At 44.2% G+C, this 17,663-nt stretch overlaps 1 protein-coding gene across 1 annotated transcript; it reads right to left on the bottom strand.

The window, feature by feature from the left end:
• Positions 1-59: 59 nt before the first annotated feature.
• On the bottom strand, positions 60-17,663 carry cap2 (cyclase associated actin cytoskeleton regulatory protein 2). The gene is made up of 13 exons (XM_062410524.1): positions 17,422-17,663; positions 13,435-13,563; positions 13,223-13,323; positions 11,724-11,801; positions 6,679-6,822; positions 5,960-6,045; positions 5,439-5,544; positions 2,696-2,891; positions 2,013-2,176; positions 1,791-1,914; positions 1,611-1,693; positions 935-1,078; positions 60-846 (listed from the first exon to the last, which is right to left on the bottom strand). Exons 2-13 carry the CDS (start codon positions 13,550-13,552, stop codon positions 763-765), a joined length of 1,428 nt encoding a protein of 475 aa, XP_062266508.1. The 5' UTR covers positions 13,553-13,563; positions 17,422-17,663; the 3' UTR covers positions 60-762.

Raw genomic sequence — 17,663 nt, 5'->3', positions numbered from 1 at the left:
ATAGAGAAAACAGAAGTGGGTAGAAGAACATCCAATCAATAACATAAACAAGCCAGAAGTGGGAGTTTGGATTTTATTTGAAAAATGATCCACAATTACATCAAATCGTCTCCATGTAAATTAAACATTTTGAGAATCACTAGTGGTTACAATCTTCCCTATGCTGACGCCATTTACTACGTCTTAGTACAAAATAGAGTGATGCACACATAGATAATAATAAAGTGTAAACGCTACTGTCTATTTTAAAGGCACACAAGAAATTAGAAGCCTATTATTTTGATCAGTTGAACATTTATTTCTCATTTCTGGATGTTACTCTACACCAGTGAAACCTACATGTGGCTTTAATACAAACTACACTGAACACTGTTCCATATAACTTCACTAAATGAAACTTGACTACTGTGCGTGTTATACATTTACACACTCCAGCTTATTCCTGTTGACTAACGTTATTGCTGCTGTGGTCTAATCTGTAGTTTAGCTCTTATACAATAAAACAGCCATGTGTGTGGATACAGTGCAGTCAGAATGATGGTAAATCCCAAAACAAGATATTTAAGGTATAGTGATATTGTGATGATTTCCCTAGTTTGTTATTTATCACAATCAACAGCTTCAAAGTATTTCACCAAGTAACGATTACAGCGACAGTGATTATACCGATAATTGCCAGCGAGGTTCACTAGGTTCACAGGGACGGAAAGATACGTGAACATTTATTTAATTTGATGGAGGTGAAGATGATGGCGCCTCAGATCAGCCTGCGATCTCAGTGGGCTCTGTCACCAGCTTGGAGCCGCTCCAAACGGTCTTGAACTGCTCTGGCACCGGAAACTCCCTCTGTGGAACAACCGAGAAGAACTTCAAATTAAAACACACACCCAGAGGTCAATAGTCCTGCCACTCGTTCTTTATCTCCGACACTTACATAATCGTCATCTCCTGTAGGAATCAGGATGTTCATCTCAGAGCTCTTGGCGCTGATGATTTCACAGTTCAGGGAGTCCTTGCTCAGGTACACCTGGCAGCCCTCCGTCTTGTTGATGGAAATAGTCGGGACTGTTCCCAACACCTGCAACAGAGAGATGAGTCTCAGCTGCTTACATGTACTGTATCTGGTATAAACTGTCAAATCAATTCTTTCAGTATTGAAACTGTAATAGAAGAGTTGTTATGTCAAATGTTCAGGCTCCATCTTTAATATTCACTGTCTTTTGACATCAAGGCTTTTACTTGTTACTCTGCCAAGGAGGTTACGTTTCCATTGGCCTTTATGGGTTTGTCTCTTAGCAGGATTACTCAAAAAATGAGGTGGAAGGGTCTTGGTGCAGATTCAATTAAGAATCTAAGAATAAAAAATTGCAAGATAGAGTATTTGTGTTTTTTACATATTCTGGGAATTTCTCGACAGATCTGGCACATGTATAGTTCTAATATCCCAAACAGGTGAAATCATTCAAGCAGTTTGCTTGAAAATTATGTGTACGTTGTATTTGTTTCCGATCTCAATACATGTATATGCAATATTTTGAAAAAGTAGTCCATCAGCCTTACGGCGGTACACGCTCTCCAGGCACCCTTCTCGTTATAAATGCTCCACTCACCTGTATCTGGATTGAATTGGAGTTGATGATTTCCACAATCCCAACAACATTCTCAAAAACTAGACCAAGCTTCTTGCAGTTGTCTGAGCAAACAAAACACGTGGAATAATGAGAATTGCAATGAGAGATTACGAATATAAACTCACCAACATTTTCTTGGTTTGTTTGGAGGAATCTCACCTATGATGATGGAGTTAATTTTTCCCTTAACCTGCAGGGTGGAGTTATTGCAACCGAAGACGTAGGCCACTTGTTTCAGCTCCGTCTCCTCAATCACCAGGTCGTGTTTCTGCTCAAAGTTCTCCTGCAACAACAGATTCAATCAAAAATCGGTGTGTAATATTTCAAATGTGAGAAAAGGGTATTAAAACCCCTGAAAGATGATGTCAACAGGTCACGCACCACCCTCCATTTCTTCCCCTCCAGCTCCAGGAGCGGGAGTCTTTTCTGGACGGCTGCTTTCGATGAGGCCGCAGCCCCCGAGGATTTGGTTTTGGTCGGTGCAGCTTGAGAGCGCAGATTTGGGTTCTTGTGGGTCTTCTGGTCTTCTGACACACGCTTCAGACCTACAGACATGGAGGAGATATGTATTCACATGCAGGAACATATATGGGATTTTACGAAAGTCTTACTTCCCCCAACTCTACCTCACTTATCCGAGGAATTGTCCACCAAATCAAACCATAAGATTTTCTGAATATTTGAAAAATTCTTGATTTGTTTTGGAGCCTGAAGTTTAAAGATATTTAGTCCGACACATTTCCGAATCAACAATAAAAAACTTGAATTTAAAGTTGTGTAAGTGAAACTTCAAAAGTTCCCATACATATTATCGAGGATGCGACCATTGTGTGGCTACAGCATATCGTTAAACCATATTTACTGTGTTTCTTGTTGACAAATTTATAATCATATCGAGATTTCATTTCATGATCACATTTATACCATCACTACTACATACGTTTAGTTCACCTGCACTGATACATGAGGGCTGAAAGTAGTTTTATATCAAACACTATTTAAGTTAAAAAATTGACATCCTCTGTACTTATGCCCTTAATTTCCAGTTCCTGAAGTGAACTGACCTTTGGTGATGTCCATGCCCTGGTTGAGCTGAGCAAACAGAGCCGAGTGCTGTGCCGCCCCATTGCCCACCTGAGGCTGCGGGTCCTCGGCCGTGAAGACCGGAGGTGGGCCGGGGGGAGGAGGGGGAGGTGGCAGGTGGCAGGGAGCCCCGGGGGTCTTGGGGGAGTCAAGGAGAGAGGGCGGAGCAATGGGGCCCTGGGGCATGAAGAAAAAGAAAGGTCCAACAATAATATGGTGTGTGAGCCTTTCATGCCACACACACAGAAAACACGGAGGCAACAGGTGTTCTGAGGATAACAGCTGCAGTTGTAAACATGTCCAGCAGGGGGAGTATTGCTTAGGGAATGTGGGAAAGCTGTGGTGGGCAGTAATGATGGTTTCTCACTCAGGACCTTGTGATGTTAGTGTGTGTGACTGGGAACAAGTAGAATAAGAGATGATGGGGGGGGGAACCTTTACTTTACTTGATGTTGTTGAATCTCATCTTATCCTGCCAGCAGCACACAAACTAGTTATTCAGTTATGTGATGATAACACTGAATCAAATATTTATGTATAATGGAAACTGGAAACTCAATACATTATTCCATGCACATATTTCATGGGTTTGGATCTATAGTTGATCTCAACAATGACCTGAAACCATGAATTGATCATGGATTGATTGCTTTTTTTGTCAAAAAAACTAAATATCCTCTGGATTCAGTTTCACACACACATACACACACATACACACACCCACACTATCACAGGGGAGAATTGAATTGTCACTTCAAACACTTATGATTCCATCTGAGGCTACTTGACCTCAGACACGAGGCACATGTGTGGTACACATCATGGATGAACAATGCAGACCTGTTACACTAAACAGCTCAGCACATACCACTGGATTAACTGTGTGTGTGTGTGTGTGTGTGTGTGTGTGACTGTGTGTGTGTATGTGTGTGTGTGTGTGTGTGTGGACATTTATGCCTGTAAAACATTTCTGACTGCTTCTTTGTTTTCATGAGTGCATTTATGTGCAGGTAGAAAAAGCACCAAAATAATAATTCTGTTGAGGTGTTGTCTTTAAAAAAAAATAATTGAACAGTATTTGTCAATTCTTATGTCGATCATAAATAACAACATCTTATATCGCTGGGATCTGTTTCATTTAAAATCCTTCTACATTCAAACTGTAAGAGTTAAAACTTTTCCCACGGCTTTAGTCCTGATCTGAACCGATTGATCGAATAATCAATAACGAACAAAAAACGCAGAAGTGTCTGTTTCAAATAGTTTTTGTCTGTGAATCCACATCCATATGTCAGCCTGAGCATGTCATAGTATGAGCGTGTCACTAACCCCCCCCCCCCCGAGCAGCAGATGACGGCTGCGCTTGCTGGGGATCAGCCCAGCAGTTTGGGTTACGGCGCAAACTGCGTGTGCACACAGGCTCTTTGTCGGGGGGTTCCTCTGTGAAGAAAACCTCCATTCAGGCAAACCCTGAGGACCACCTGTTAGCGCCACACACTCCCATCCTTGTACCCACATGTGCACTGTGTCGCTCAGACACACTGCAGGGGCGACAGCTGACACACACGCAGCCACTGCAGGCTCTCAAGTTTCTGCAGGAAACACACATGGGAGAACAGTTGTTCACCATTATGCACAGTTCCGGCTTCAATCATTTGATGTCGAGTTCAGCAGGTTGAACTTTTTTGGGGGGAGATGTGCAAAGATTGATTGCACTGATGTGTGTGGTGATTGTTAAGACACAGCCAGAGGACAATAAGCTGAAATCAGCATAAAGCCTGGAAAACAGCAGTCAGGCTTTAACCCAATGTGCACACCTGCAACTTTAAAGGGTCACGTTTCAATTGTTTAATCCTTTCACACTCCTTTTTCGAATTTGGGGATGCATGTGGAGCTATTTCTTCCTGAATAAGCACAAGTAGGTGTGTTTTTTATAAACATTTGGACAAAGCCTAGCGGGCGTACATGCTGCGGCCTGTAGTTTCATATTTAGTGCACGGTCATTGTGGTATCAAACTTCTCGGCTAACTCTCTGCATGAGAACAAATAAACGTTCCTAATGTGATCAACTACTCCTTTAAGAAAAAAACTGGAGCACAAGTTTCTCAGAGAGAGCTTCTACGACTTTTAGACGCCAACATGCGACACAGCCAGGTTCCCCCGAGCGAAATAAAGACAAGAGAAAGACTCTCCTAACTGCCAGGAGGAGGAGGAGGTCAAGTGTGCGCCGATGGGATTTGGTTTCGAGTCGTCCTCGTAATCTCTGGGATCCAGCGGGTGTGAGAGCAGAGACATCCATAAACAGAAGTGAGTGTGGGAGTGACAGGGGCTTCGTGAGCTCGTTCATTCATTCATGCTCTCTGCAGCGGTTTATGTAACCGCTCGCTCCATAACTAAAAATGGAAGTGCACGCAAAAAATAAAGTCCATTTGAGCTCTGATATAAAAATATCATGGCCTGTGAATGGAAACTCAATGGCAACAAAGCTAAGATAATACACAAGTGGCTTCAGGAGTGATGTCTTGTTTTCAGGCTGGTGTGTTAACATTTAGAGAAGGTGGACGCTGAAGGACCAAGTGCAAACATACATCACTTTTTCAGCCTTATTCTTTAAGAAGAATGTAGTATTAATTTGTAAAACTAATTTAGTATTAATGATAAATGTAGGTGTTTGATTTGAACAGTAAATTGAACACAAAAGAATATATACGCCTCTGTACTCACGATCTTGCTCCACTCCAGGCCTGTGGTGTGGTGCTGCTTGATGAACGACTGCATCTCGGTCCAGATCGACAGGTAGGAGCGCACCCAGTCCACATGGCGTCTGTCGCTGGGGGGAAGCCGGGGAGGGTTGATGGTGGGAGGAGGTGGGGGAGACAAATATGTGATATTCAGATGAAAACAGGAAGGAGGAAGGCGAGGGAGGCAGTAAAGCAGGAGGAAGAAATTCTGAGTGCTGGTCTGATATCTTTGAATTTGTGAAACTTTGTAAAATTTGGGAACTTTAAGGGAACTGTTGGGCCTTAGTGGAAGTGGGAACTCTCCTATTCTAGTTTTTTAATTTTTTCCACAATCTCAAACTGTGGAAAAATTGTTTCTTTTGGTTAAAATAAAAATGCTGTTTTTAATTTGTCAAGGTTTACATAGTCAGATTAGAGACTGCTCTGGTTCATCTAAAAAAAACGAACAAAACAGATATCACCCTCGTGACATGTGCATCATGGTGCCGGTGAAGATGTACTAACGTTTCTTTGTAGTCCTTCAGAACTCTGTTGGTGTAGAAGGTGGCGGCGTCGTTCATCTCCTTCACGTAGGGACCCGGCTTCTGACACTGAAGAGAGACAAGAGAGAAAGATCTTATCTCACCGTCAGTGTGACACGGACCCTGTGAGGCCCAAACTGTCCTTTGTAGACCTTTGGTGAAAAGTATCTGTTTATCATTCCACTTTGCATTTGGGGTAAAATAAACAGAGGAGCATCTCGTACTTAAAGGTCTGAGTCGGACATGTTTAATAAGACCTGTGTGGAAGAGCTCCTGACAGCGACATACACTTACCAGAGCCGGAGCTGGAGTTTTTTATTTAAGAAGAGAAGAGGAGGGATTATGTTCTTTATCTAAATGATATTCATCCCAGAAGTTAGGGGGAGAGCATTGGAGGAAAACATACTTAGTATGTTAAGGAGGTAAAAACTCCACATGTCGAGTTTATCTATAGCTCTGGCTCTTGTGTTATATGTATAATATTTGATTTTAGATTTTGCATAATTAAACGCAATGTTTCCACTTGTAGTTCTGATATATTTTTCTGATAGTCAATTTTTCACGAGTGGTTAGTTTGGTGGATAACATTTGAATTCAACTTAAATCAGGATGACTGACAGGGACATTCATGTTCTAACAACGTGTATTATACTGAATGTTCTGTCTATTTGTTCACCAGGGTGTAATTGGATTATTCCTCACCACAGCGACCCAGCCCAGCGCCGGGATGCTCTCGCTGACGGCTGACAGGTGGTTGAAGAAGCTGCTGCCGCGGTTCCGTTCCCGGAAGTTCTGGATGTCCTGGATGTGCTCTGAAATGGGCTTCATCAGGTCGTGCAGCTCCGTCTGGGAAAGAAGCAAGGAGTCAGGAAGAGGAGGATGCAGGAGACGAGGAAGAGATGCCGGTGACAGAGGATGGAACAGGTGAGGGAGGGCGGATCGAGACTGTGATAGTGAGTCCTACAAACATGTTTCATTTAAACCAAATCAGAAATAAACCAGCTGGCAAGAGAAGCACAGAATCCTTCTTTTGCCTCTTTTGAATACATAATACCCAGATGTCTGAGATAGCCTGCATCGTTTACCCCGCTCCCAGCTCCATGCAACCAGTAATTCCTAAACTAGGCTATGGGACAGTCACTAATTTTATTAGCTGGAGTCTTTTTCCACTGGATCTTCCAGATCAGTACAGCTCAGCCCCAAGCCCCCCCCCCCTCCCCCGCCATCGCTCTGTCCCTGCAAACATTCCTGGGTACATGGGGAGATCCCTCTGGCCTTGTAAGGCATACCACTCCGCCAGTGTTTACAGTTTACCTATCACACATATACTCTCACACGCACGCATGCACACGCACACGCATACACACACATACACACACACACACACACACACACACATACAATTAATGCAGGAACATGATGTTTCATTGGAGAATTGTTGCAGCAGCTTTTACAGACAATGAGCCCGTGACAAAATAGTTTCTTTATTCAAATGGAAAAATTTGTATAATATACGTAGTGTGAAAAATGCATAATACGTCTGCTTCTGTAAACATATGCTTGTTTGCAAAGACGAAGAAGAAACTTTAAATTTCAACAAATTCTTCCCTTTAATCAGATGCACATGATCTCCATAAGCTGGGATAGACGGGCCTTTCTCTGCTTGTCCAGCTGCTTCTATTATTACTAAATCCAGCTAATGTCTATGAGGCAGTGTGTGTGTATCCCCCCCGTCCAGAACAGATGTACCTCCCTACGGTCAATAGGGATGTACTGTCTGTGCTGGGTGGGAATATAGGAGCTGGGCATCGTCTTCCTCTCAGCTTTCTCTATCTTAATGACATTTTCATCTATTATTTCTGTTTTTGTGCACTTACTCAATTTATCATGCAACTATTAGTAAAATCAGTTCATCTTTGAGTCCGGGTGACTTTTGTGTATTCTGTGAGTCAGTGCCGGGGTAGAGTGTGGACTTCCCCCTCATTCAGTCGAGCTACGCAGACAGAAATAAGACAGATAATGACTGGAGGGTGCACAGGGGACCTAGCCCATATTCCCACATGCACGTTCTGGCAATTTGCAGAGTTGGTATCAAGTCAGAGCTGCAGCCGAGCATCAATTTCCCCCAGAAGACCCTTCAGTAATTTGCGAGTTCCAAGGAACTACTGACATTGATGATTTTGTTTGAGGGTGGAGAAGCAGCTACGTTCCTGAGAACAGATACGAAGAATGATGGTGTTACACTGAGCAGCTGTGAGATGGTTCATGTGCTGGTGAGACTCTCTGTCTACTTCATCAATTGTATCATCAGGACACTAAATCCAGCAGCTCCATTCCCCGACTGTTACTGCGCAGACTCTGGCCCCTAAATGCACAAGATGGCGGCGTTCATAAAAGTTCATGAACGCAGACAGAAAGAGAACGAGCCCACAAAGAGATCAAAAGTGGCGGATACGTTTTTTTTTGGATGGGCAGTGAATGAGCTCAGCGTGTGACAACAGCACATCAGTGTCTGAGGCCTTGACTTCATATACAAGCAGTGGATCAAAGTTTGAGAGAGGAGAGGACGACAATGGAGCTGCAGGAGGGGTTTTAACACAATGTGGACACACACACACACACACACACACACACACACACACAACACTGAGGTAACGGTACAATCTGAGGTCACATGAGAGTGAGAGAGCAAAAAAAGCAAGGGTCTCTTGATTTCTCTTTGTCTCACACTCTATCTAACTCTTACAGACACACACACACACACACACACACACACACACACGCAGACACTGACAACAGGCTCAAATATAGAACATGCCCATAAAAAGTCAGAGAGCACAACAGTGCTGCGCTGGAGAGAAAGGCCAGAAGTTTGAGAGCTCTGTGTGTGTGTGTGTGTGTGTGTGTGTGTGTGTGTGTGTGTATGTGTGGAGAGAGAAGGGGGGGGGGGGGTTGCACTGGCAAGAGTCAAATAAACTTTTTTCCCTCTGAACCCCGGATTGAGGATGACAGATATAGACATGAATGAGGAAGGTCAGCAGACGTGTCTGTGTGTGTGATGTTTGTACCAATGGTTTGTGTGTGTGTGTGTGTGGGGGGGGGTATTCTGTGTGTTTGTGAGTGTATGAGTGTATTCATAGGTTTGTGTGTCATGTTGACTGTGTGTGGAGGGGTGATGTCCTCAGCTTGCCTCAGACATCATATTTTCTCCGAGGTGTTTTTTTCTATCATCCGAGCTTCTACGAGAATCTGAAAAGTGACTCTGGGCTTTTTCATCCATGAACTCGTTGAAATTGCTTCACATGACTGGACTGGAAAGTATGTTGATTGTTTTGTCAGCAGCCGTTAGCGATCTGGGAATGATTCAGAATTCAACCTCATATCAAAGTTACTGTAATCAGCAGTGAACTCTTTCTGGTTCAACTTCAGCGACTGCCCAGGTGCATGCAGAGGTGAAATAGCTTTTACAGCCTGTGACTGTATCTACACCAGATCCCAAGTTGTACTTAGTAAGTGTTCACGTTAACACAGGGATGTAACCATGACTGAAAAAACACCTTTTCTGAAAGTGCTGATCAATAAAATGTTGTTGTGCAACAAAACTGCTTCTAAATATGGACATCCCACGACAGCCTCAGTTCACCCTTTATTTCAGGACTCACACCTGTTGTGTAGCTGCTTTCACACATGCACTGAACTCCGAGGGAGAGGCTCAGGATTATCGTGGGACTTTCTCCGCCTGGCCTCCTCGTGTCAAGTCCGTATAAATTCAGGAGAATTCAATGTGTGAAACACAGCAGGGGATCCCCGCTGGATTCATCGCATGCTGATGGGGGTTGTCTGCTGCACCCGGCTGCTCCACCTCTCACCTGAACAATGCGGAGGATTTGTTGCTGCTGTGAACTTGCAGAGAAACTCCCATTGTGTTGCTCATGTGTGTCCGTGAATTGGGTGAAAAGTCTGGACCCAATTCTATGAACTTTACCCTCAGCTCATGTCTGTAAGCGACCTTTGTGTTGGAGGCTTCAAATGAAACGCTGCCCATTCACATTGGATGGGCTGACGTCATGTGTTGCCGAACTGCATCGTGGGTCGGTTGCATTGCTTGCAGAGTTCCACTTTTCAGGCGGCAATGGGGGCATCAGGCAAAGTCCCATGATCCTACTGGGCTCTCCCAGCAGCCAGGCGACAGCCATTCACTACCCAACACTTTTATCAGTAATCAGAACAAACAACATGAATCCAGTCTCATATTTACACCAACACGTCTTTGCACTGTTGAAGAAAGCCAGACTGCTCAGAGGATTCGAACCAGAACCCTCGTGCCGTCAGGCTAACCGCTGTGCCGCCTGACATTGACACGTTCATGTTTTTTCCGACAGCTCTGACCCTTTGGTGAAAAGACCTACTGGTAAAATATGATTATTACTATAAGGTCTGTGGCTTTGTGATGCAAAGCTTTCATGGCACTGTCTGATCTGATCCCTGTTGTTGCAGCACTTTACAAAATCTAAACTGGAGACAAACGTGACGTAGACAAATCAAGACATTTTCCAAGTTTATCTTTTGGAATTACCCAGTTAAGGCATTTTACAGCTCCACAACTCTCACAACTCTCATGAGCCCCCCTCCTGGGCCAGCGAACCCCCCCCCCCCCTCCTCTATCTCTCTCTCTCTCTGTAAAGCCCTCACTCTTCCCTTGTTTGTATTTCTGACAATCACTGAACGCTCTTTTCACCGTTTCTCCACCAATGACCTGACAGACAGGGAGTAATCAATTCCTGGTAGGCTCTCTGGGCCCGGTAACACACACACACACACACACACACACACACATATGCACACACACGCACACACACAAACAGAAGGCCAATGGGATGATATCATATCAGCGCTCCTTTCTCTCTTTCTCTCTCTCACACACACACACATCCACGCACACAGCTCTCTCTCTCTCCCACCCTCTTTTCTCTCTATACGTGAACATGTTGGGAATGTGTTGTATTAGCGTTTTCTTAGTCAAAGAGCAGAGTAATCCCTCTGTGAACAGGCCGGCCTGCTGGGGAACACAGGAGGGGAGGACACACACTGACCCACCGGACCCTGATACTGTTCTTCTCGCTACTGAGCTGCTGTTACTTGTGCAACATCTGATGCACTTTGTGTTTGAATTCCACAAGAATCACACATGCTGTTCATCCACTTCAACCGACTGTAATGGTTTGTTTGTTGCCATGTTTCTCAGTCAGCCCAAACAGCGGCAGCCAGTGATGCTGTAAAAGTTAAACTCTTAATAACCCTTAACTGTTGCCTGCAACTGGCAACCCAGGTCACCTACCGCGTCGTTCTGTGCTTTTAGTAAAGAGAGACTACACTCAAGAGAGATAACAGGAAATGACAACAGAGACAGTTGGCGAATGAAATGTATCAGAGGTCTCCACCCAGCCCCAGACCATGGATGCTGCCGTTCATGGTCAGCTCCTCCAAACATATTGTCACCAGGGTGTTAACTCTATTGTTTTACAGTCCAGACTTTCAGAGTTAAAGGAATAACAGGCCCATTGGCATGAGATTAGGGAAATGGCTCCAAGATCCTTTTGTAAATCCCAAATTCCTTAAAAAGTAGCTGGTTGCTCTTCAGCGTTTTACTTTCATGAATCAATACATTTAAATACTGTAAATGTTTTGCAATGATTATCTCAAGGTCACAGCGTACCTAACCATCGATGGGTTTCCATGGCAATTACCTTTGCAGGTTGCTGGTGTGTTGCAGCCATTTTGAGGAAAGTTTTCTGAGTCTGCAGGGCATCGTGCACCATCTCCGCCTGTCAATCATCAAGAGTCAGACACAGATAGATTAGGATGATAATACACACGTAGCATCACACATTTCATGGGTGTTATATGGTGCCTGCTGAATTTGGCTGCAGTTCCCTTAAAAGAAAATATTTCCTTCTTTTACCAGTTTATTATTTTCCTATAAAACTACAGCCGGTAAATCTGTCTGTGCTGCACATACAAAAGCGAGTATACAAAACAAACACACACAGAGTGTTTGGGTTAGACCCAGCCAGCCGTGTCCTGTGCATGCTTCTGTGTCTGTGTGTGTGTGTGTGTGTGTGTGTGTGTGTGTGTGTGTGTGTGTGAGAGACCTCCAGTTGTGGGCCAAGGGAACCACCAGGGAGGCTTTGTCCATAAAAGGAGCTCTAAAAACTTAAAGAAACCACCTCTGGCTCTCACTCACATACTCGTGCAGTGATGGGACACAGGCATAGAAAGAGAACTATAAGCTTTCTGTCTTTTCTTTTTTTCACATTTCGGGAGGGAATTTCTGTCCGTCTGTCTTTACCCCTCGGTTTTCAAGCCCTCCCTGTTGTGTTGGATTTATTCCAACGATATAAAACAGCTATATTTGCCAGCTGGCTTAACACAAAACACAAAACACACAATCCCTCTGGGAGTGCGGGTCATTACCAAATAGAAAAAAAGGTGCTCGACTAGCAACTTGATAGATGAACGTAAAGTCAAAGTTCAGTCATACTCCCATCCTTGGCTTTGTAGAGGACAGGAAACCTTTGCTATCACACACAGACACACACTCACTCACACACACAAACACACACGCACACACACTCACTGCCTTGTTTCTACGTTTACATCACCGTCCTTGATATCTTTCCAAAGCTGAACATATCTAAGTAAGATCCTGTTTTGTTTAAAAATCTACGTCTGCACAAAAAAATGCACAAGCGCGCTCTCCCTTTACAGAGGAGATCAAATGAGAGCAGATCCTTACAAACCTGAGTTCGTTTAGAAATTAGAATAAGAATATGCACAATACTTAATGGATTCTAAGAGTCTTGCAAAATCTGGACTATCACAAGGGCTCCATGAAGCAGAAATGAGAGCAACCAGACACTTTCATCTTGCGCTGTGTTTGCCTGCATGTATCTGGAACGCATGTCTCGAGAATCATTCGTCCTATTGGTTCCACACTTGGCATGGGTATTGCCAAGGGCCCAGTGCCGACCCCCCCGCTGCTGCACTGTAACTGCAGATCACTCCGACAGCAGCTGTGGCGACATCTGTCTCCGACAGCCGCTGCAGCATCTGTGTGTAAGTGTGTGTTTCTTTATGAAGTGTGTGTGGACAGGTGTGTGTCTACAAGGGATTCGTCCATCACCAAGATGACAGTTGTGTGGCAAGGAAAGCGATTATTATACAAACATTAAAAAAAATCACTCACATGTTTCTCCACCTCGCTCCCTATGGCTCGGCTCTTGCTCAGGTAGTCTGACACTGGACCGCTGAGCAGCAGGTTGAAGGCGTCCACACTCTGAGACGGGCCTAAGAACACAGAGATATCACTGCTTATTTGATTGTTTTTTGCCTGTGTGTGTGTGTGCCCCCCCCCTCCCCCCTTCAACCCTCTGAGTCAATGGTAAGTTTCAGACTTGCCTTCGTCAATGCCGTTGACGCAGTCCCCATTCGCCATGCCAGCAGTCGGGTGCATGTTGACGGACATCTTCTCCAGACGAGTCACAGCTCGCTCCAGCCGCAGCATCAAACCTTCCATAGTGGCAAACACTTGAAAAACAAAAAGGGTTTTTAGTTTTGTGATTTTGATTAAATCATTTGGTCCTAAAAGATCACCACTGAATCCGGAGGAGGGGGAACGTGGTATTCACTTTGAAGCGTTCTCACTCTGCTGCTTCTTGTTTTCATAAAGCTGGGCCACATCAGCAGCAGAGTGAAACTGAATATACAACTAAGTATCCAGAGTGGGGAGGTTTTTATGAACACTGTCTCCGTGTGAGCCGTCTGCCACAGTCACAACATCTGTACCAATCACACTATTGGATTAGAAGAGGTAGAGACTGGGGCCGGGATGAGAGGAATGTCAGAGAGTTATTTAAAACAATAATACAAAAGTGTGAAAGTATCCTGGGAAAATACTTTATGTAGAACACAGTAACTTTATCGACTGTGTAGATGAGATACAGACATTAGGGAGCAGTTTTCTGTGTTGTACATCAACCAGGAGATCCACTGATTTAAAACAGTTTCCTTACATTTAGGAGCATTTTAAAGGACTTTGTTAACGCCATTGTAAAAGGGACCTGAGTGGGGGGGGGGGGGGGGGCGCTACATCGAACCAACCCCCCAAAGAAGTACATGATACATGAAGGACGTTCTAATCCTCATCCAAACCTTTTTAACAGAAGGTTGTGACATGGGGCCTAATCAGTGAGTTATTGAACTCTGCTACTCGTCCTTAGTGATGGAACTTCACAAAGCATTGAACTACGTCGGCCACCGCACAAAACTAACTGTATAACATCCACGAACACACACACAGTCCTAGTTTAGTTGATATGTGGAACAAGTCTAGAAGTGTAACCTAAAGCCAGTGGAATACATTGAAGGAAACAGCACAGAGCACACCGATTTAACACTGACCAGCCATACGCCTCACCATGAGCCAACACAGGCCTGTTTCCAATGTTAATTAGTCAGCCGAGTGGAATTCAAGCCAGAGAGCTGCTGCATGATTACACAAACTACTGCTAGGTAACACACTCTTCCTATTCGGACACCTGCTACCTGTGTATCCAACACACACCCCAAATGCTCTGGATTAAAGATTTTGACAGGATGGTGTTTAAAAAACCCACCAGGAAGCTCTGCACCTCTGTGGCTGTGAGTAAACTCCGTAGCTTGGATGGTGTCTCCTGTCTGTAATCTTTTTTAAATTATGCCCAGTAATAACATGCTCCGAGCAGCCAACATGTCCTGATGGGCGTCAGCGGCTCATCCCTCTGGAGAAATCTCTCAGCAGTGCCAGATGCCTATCCCACCACTAAGCTGCTATTTCTGATCTCGTGCTCGCAGCAGCTCTTAAAGGCGAGACCTGGAACCTGCAGGGCTGCGAGTGCGCTGATAACAAGAGACCAGAGATGGACCAACAATGTCAACTCTGCCACAAGAAATGTACGAGGACTGAGTGGAGTCCCAGTTTATTATGATGAGTTGTTTGTAATAACATCTTTCATACAGGATTTATAGCTCCTTTGTTTAATACCTCTATGTCAAATGTTTCAGCTGCTTCGTTTTGAAATACAAGACATAAAAACACGACAGAATCTCTTCTTATAACTCATAGACAAAAGAACCAAAATAAAACAATTAATGTAAGAACCTTTGACAAACAACTGAGGACCATATATATGAGATGGCTTATAAACTACAGAGTGAAAAGCCTGTGAGTTTGACATTTATCACAACAGGCTGCCTTAAATGGCTCATAATCGTCTTTATTTCTGATCTGATCTAAAATATATATACTTTTTACAATTGAGGGTTTCTTAATAGAGAGTGATACTCTATGGTGCTTTGTGGTACTTTGAAAATTTTATTTTGTCAGAGTTGGAAAAGTTTAGTTGATCAATCGATAAGTTGAACCACAGAAAAGTAATCTGCGAACGAGAACCTCACTTAATCACTCTCTCGCTCAATAACAAACTTAATCTTTGTTTAAAATCCATGACACAGAAGCAGCCGCATCAGCTGCACTAATTTATTATGAAGCAGCCAAAATCGATGGCGATGTCTTTGTATTGCCATGGAGATTTCCATATTCATATAGACTTGATTCATCCACCATAGGAACTGAAGGGGCAGCAGCTGGTGTGAGTTAAGGCCCACTTCTTGCATCAGAAATACATTGTCGCGTTAAAGTCTCAGAAATATTTCATCTTTTTAAAAATGTCTTCAGTACTGTTTGTTCTCCACGACTTGAGAACATTCCTCAGTCTGTTCCTCCAGACAGGTGGGCCACAGCATCTGCCACATAAAGACCCCCGACCAACAGCTGAGAGGACCCACATGTCGCGGCAGAGTGGAAAGATATTACTGACTTCATCCTGACCTGCACATGTCTCCCGAACCCTGTGGCCTGGTATCTGATCTTTGGGGCTATATTGGGCCACAGCCCAGAGTCGGCTGCTGTGGGCCGACTGTACTGTACGATATCCAAACACAGATCTCCATGTGCTGCACTGTAATCCAGGAGCTTGGAAAAAGGACGATTTAATGGTAAATTAACTGTATTTCTATAGAGATTTTCAAGTCTTGATGACCTATTTAAGTGCTTTACATTACAGTTTTTGCCATTCATCCATTCATACAGTGCATCTATGTGCAGCACTCTCTCTACCACCTTAACCTACTTGGGACACAGCTGTCAGTATCTTGCCCAAGGGCACTGGGATTGAACCGCCAACCTTCTTACCTGCTCTAACTCCTGAGCCACAGATGTGTCTTCTCTATGGCCACTAAAACCTTATAGTGTTGGTAATGATCTCATAAACATGGTGTGGGATTGTTGGTTTTGATTTTAATATCTTAAAATGAAGAAAATAAAGCGTTATTGTTTTGTAGGTGTGTTGTTACTGATTATGGTTAATATTCAATAAAGAAAAGTTAGGAAATCAGTTATTAGGACAGCATTTACTTTTCAGGTATGAGAAGCTTTTTGGGGACTTTTGATCATATCACATGATCTTCCTCAGCAAATTGGTTCATTTAAACATATCTTGGAGCACTTGAGGACTTCCTGTCCATTTTGTTTTAACGTTTATTAGAAAGTAAAAGCCGATTGGATCTGCTAAGCCAATGTGGGACAGCAAAAAGCTCCATAAGCTACTAAATGGACCTTGAGGTGTAAGATCGTTTTGTAAACTGGTGTTTGGTTCATAAATTGACTTTGAAACCCCAAAAAGAGCCCACAATCAATAGTATATAACATTACATGTCATTTAGCTGACGCTTTTGTCCAAAGCAACTTACATTTATAGTACACTCAATATTTATGAGGGGCCATTTAGGGGTTCAGTATCTTGCCAAGGACACTTAGGCGTGCAGATGGGAAAGAGTGGGATTCAAACCGGCAACCTTCTTGATGCAGAACATACGCTCTATCCCCTAGGCCACGCTCTCCTGTATAACACCAATGGGCTGTTAGAATGTCATGATGGGTTATTACAGGTGTCTCATCCCACAGGGGGTCTTCAGGCCAAAGACGTTCACGCTCCATGACATTGCACTGGCACGCGCACAGTAACTTCACCTGCCCTCCTCAAATCTGATGCTTCAGTGTGAGAAGCCACAAGCACCGTTACTCCAGAGAGAATGTAGAGGCAAAAGAAAAACAGCGTCAAATCAATACAGTGCGTCCTCGCGGTGCGTAAAGCTCGTGCCAGACCTGTCAGAAGAACGCATGTGACGCACAAGCAGGAAGCAGGTGAAGATGACTTTGTTTGGACATTTTCTGCGCACAAACCTGGCACAGCTCTGTGACACAGCACTACCGCAGCAGCGTACCCCTCCGCCCCCAAGAAACACAACATTCACCAGAAAAAGAACAGCACGGTACAGGACACTTACCTCCCTCTCCTCCTGGTCCGCAGTTAATTTTGTGTGTGTGTGTGCGCGTCAATATCCCGGGAATGGATTTGAGTCGGTGTTCCGTCGCGCCTGCAGTCCTCTCCTGCCGCCCTGCCCCGTCACTCAGCTGCGCACAGCACCGGCACAGTTCCGGGATGTGTCCTAAAAAAGCAACACGGTGAACCTGAGAGCCGCAGCGCGCACGGATCAGGAGCGTGACTCAGTGCCGCAGTGGCTCCTCC

This window comes from Platichthys flesus, chromosome 17 (genome assembly GCF_949316205.1).
Source record: "Platichthys flesus chromosome 17, fPlaFle2.1, whole genome shotgun sequence".
In the NCBI taxonomy this organism is placed as follows: Eukaryota; Metazoa; Chordata; class Actinopteri; order Pleuronectiformes; family Pleuronectidae; genus Platichthys; species Platichthys flesus.
Note: the sequence above shows the minus strand (reverse complement) of the source record. Positions and strands in the feature narration are given on the sequence as shown.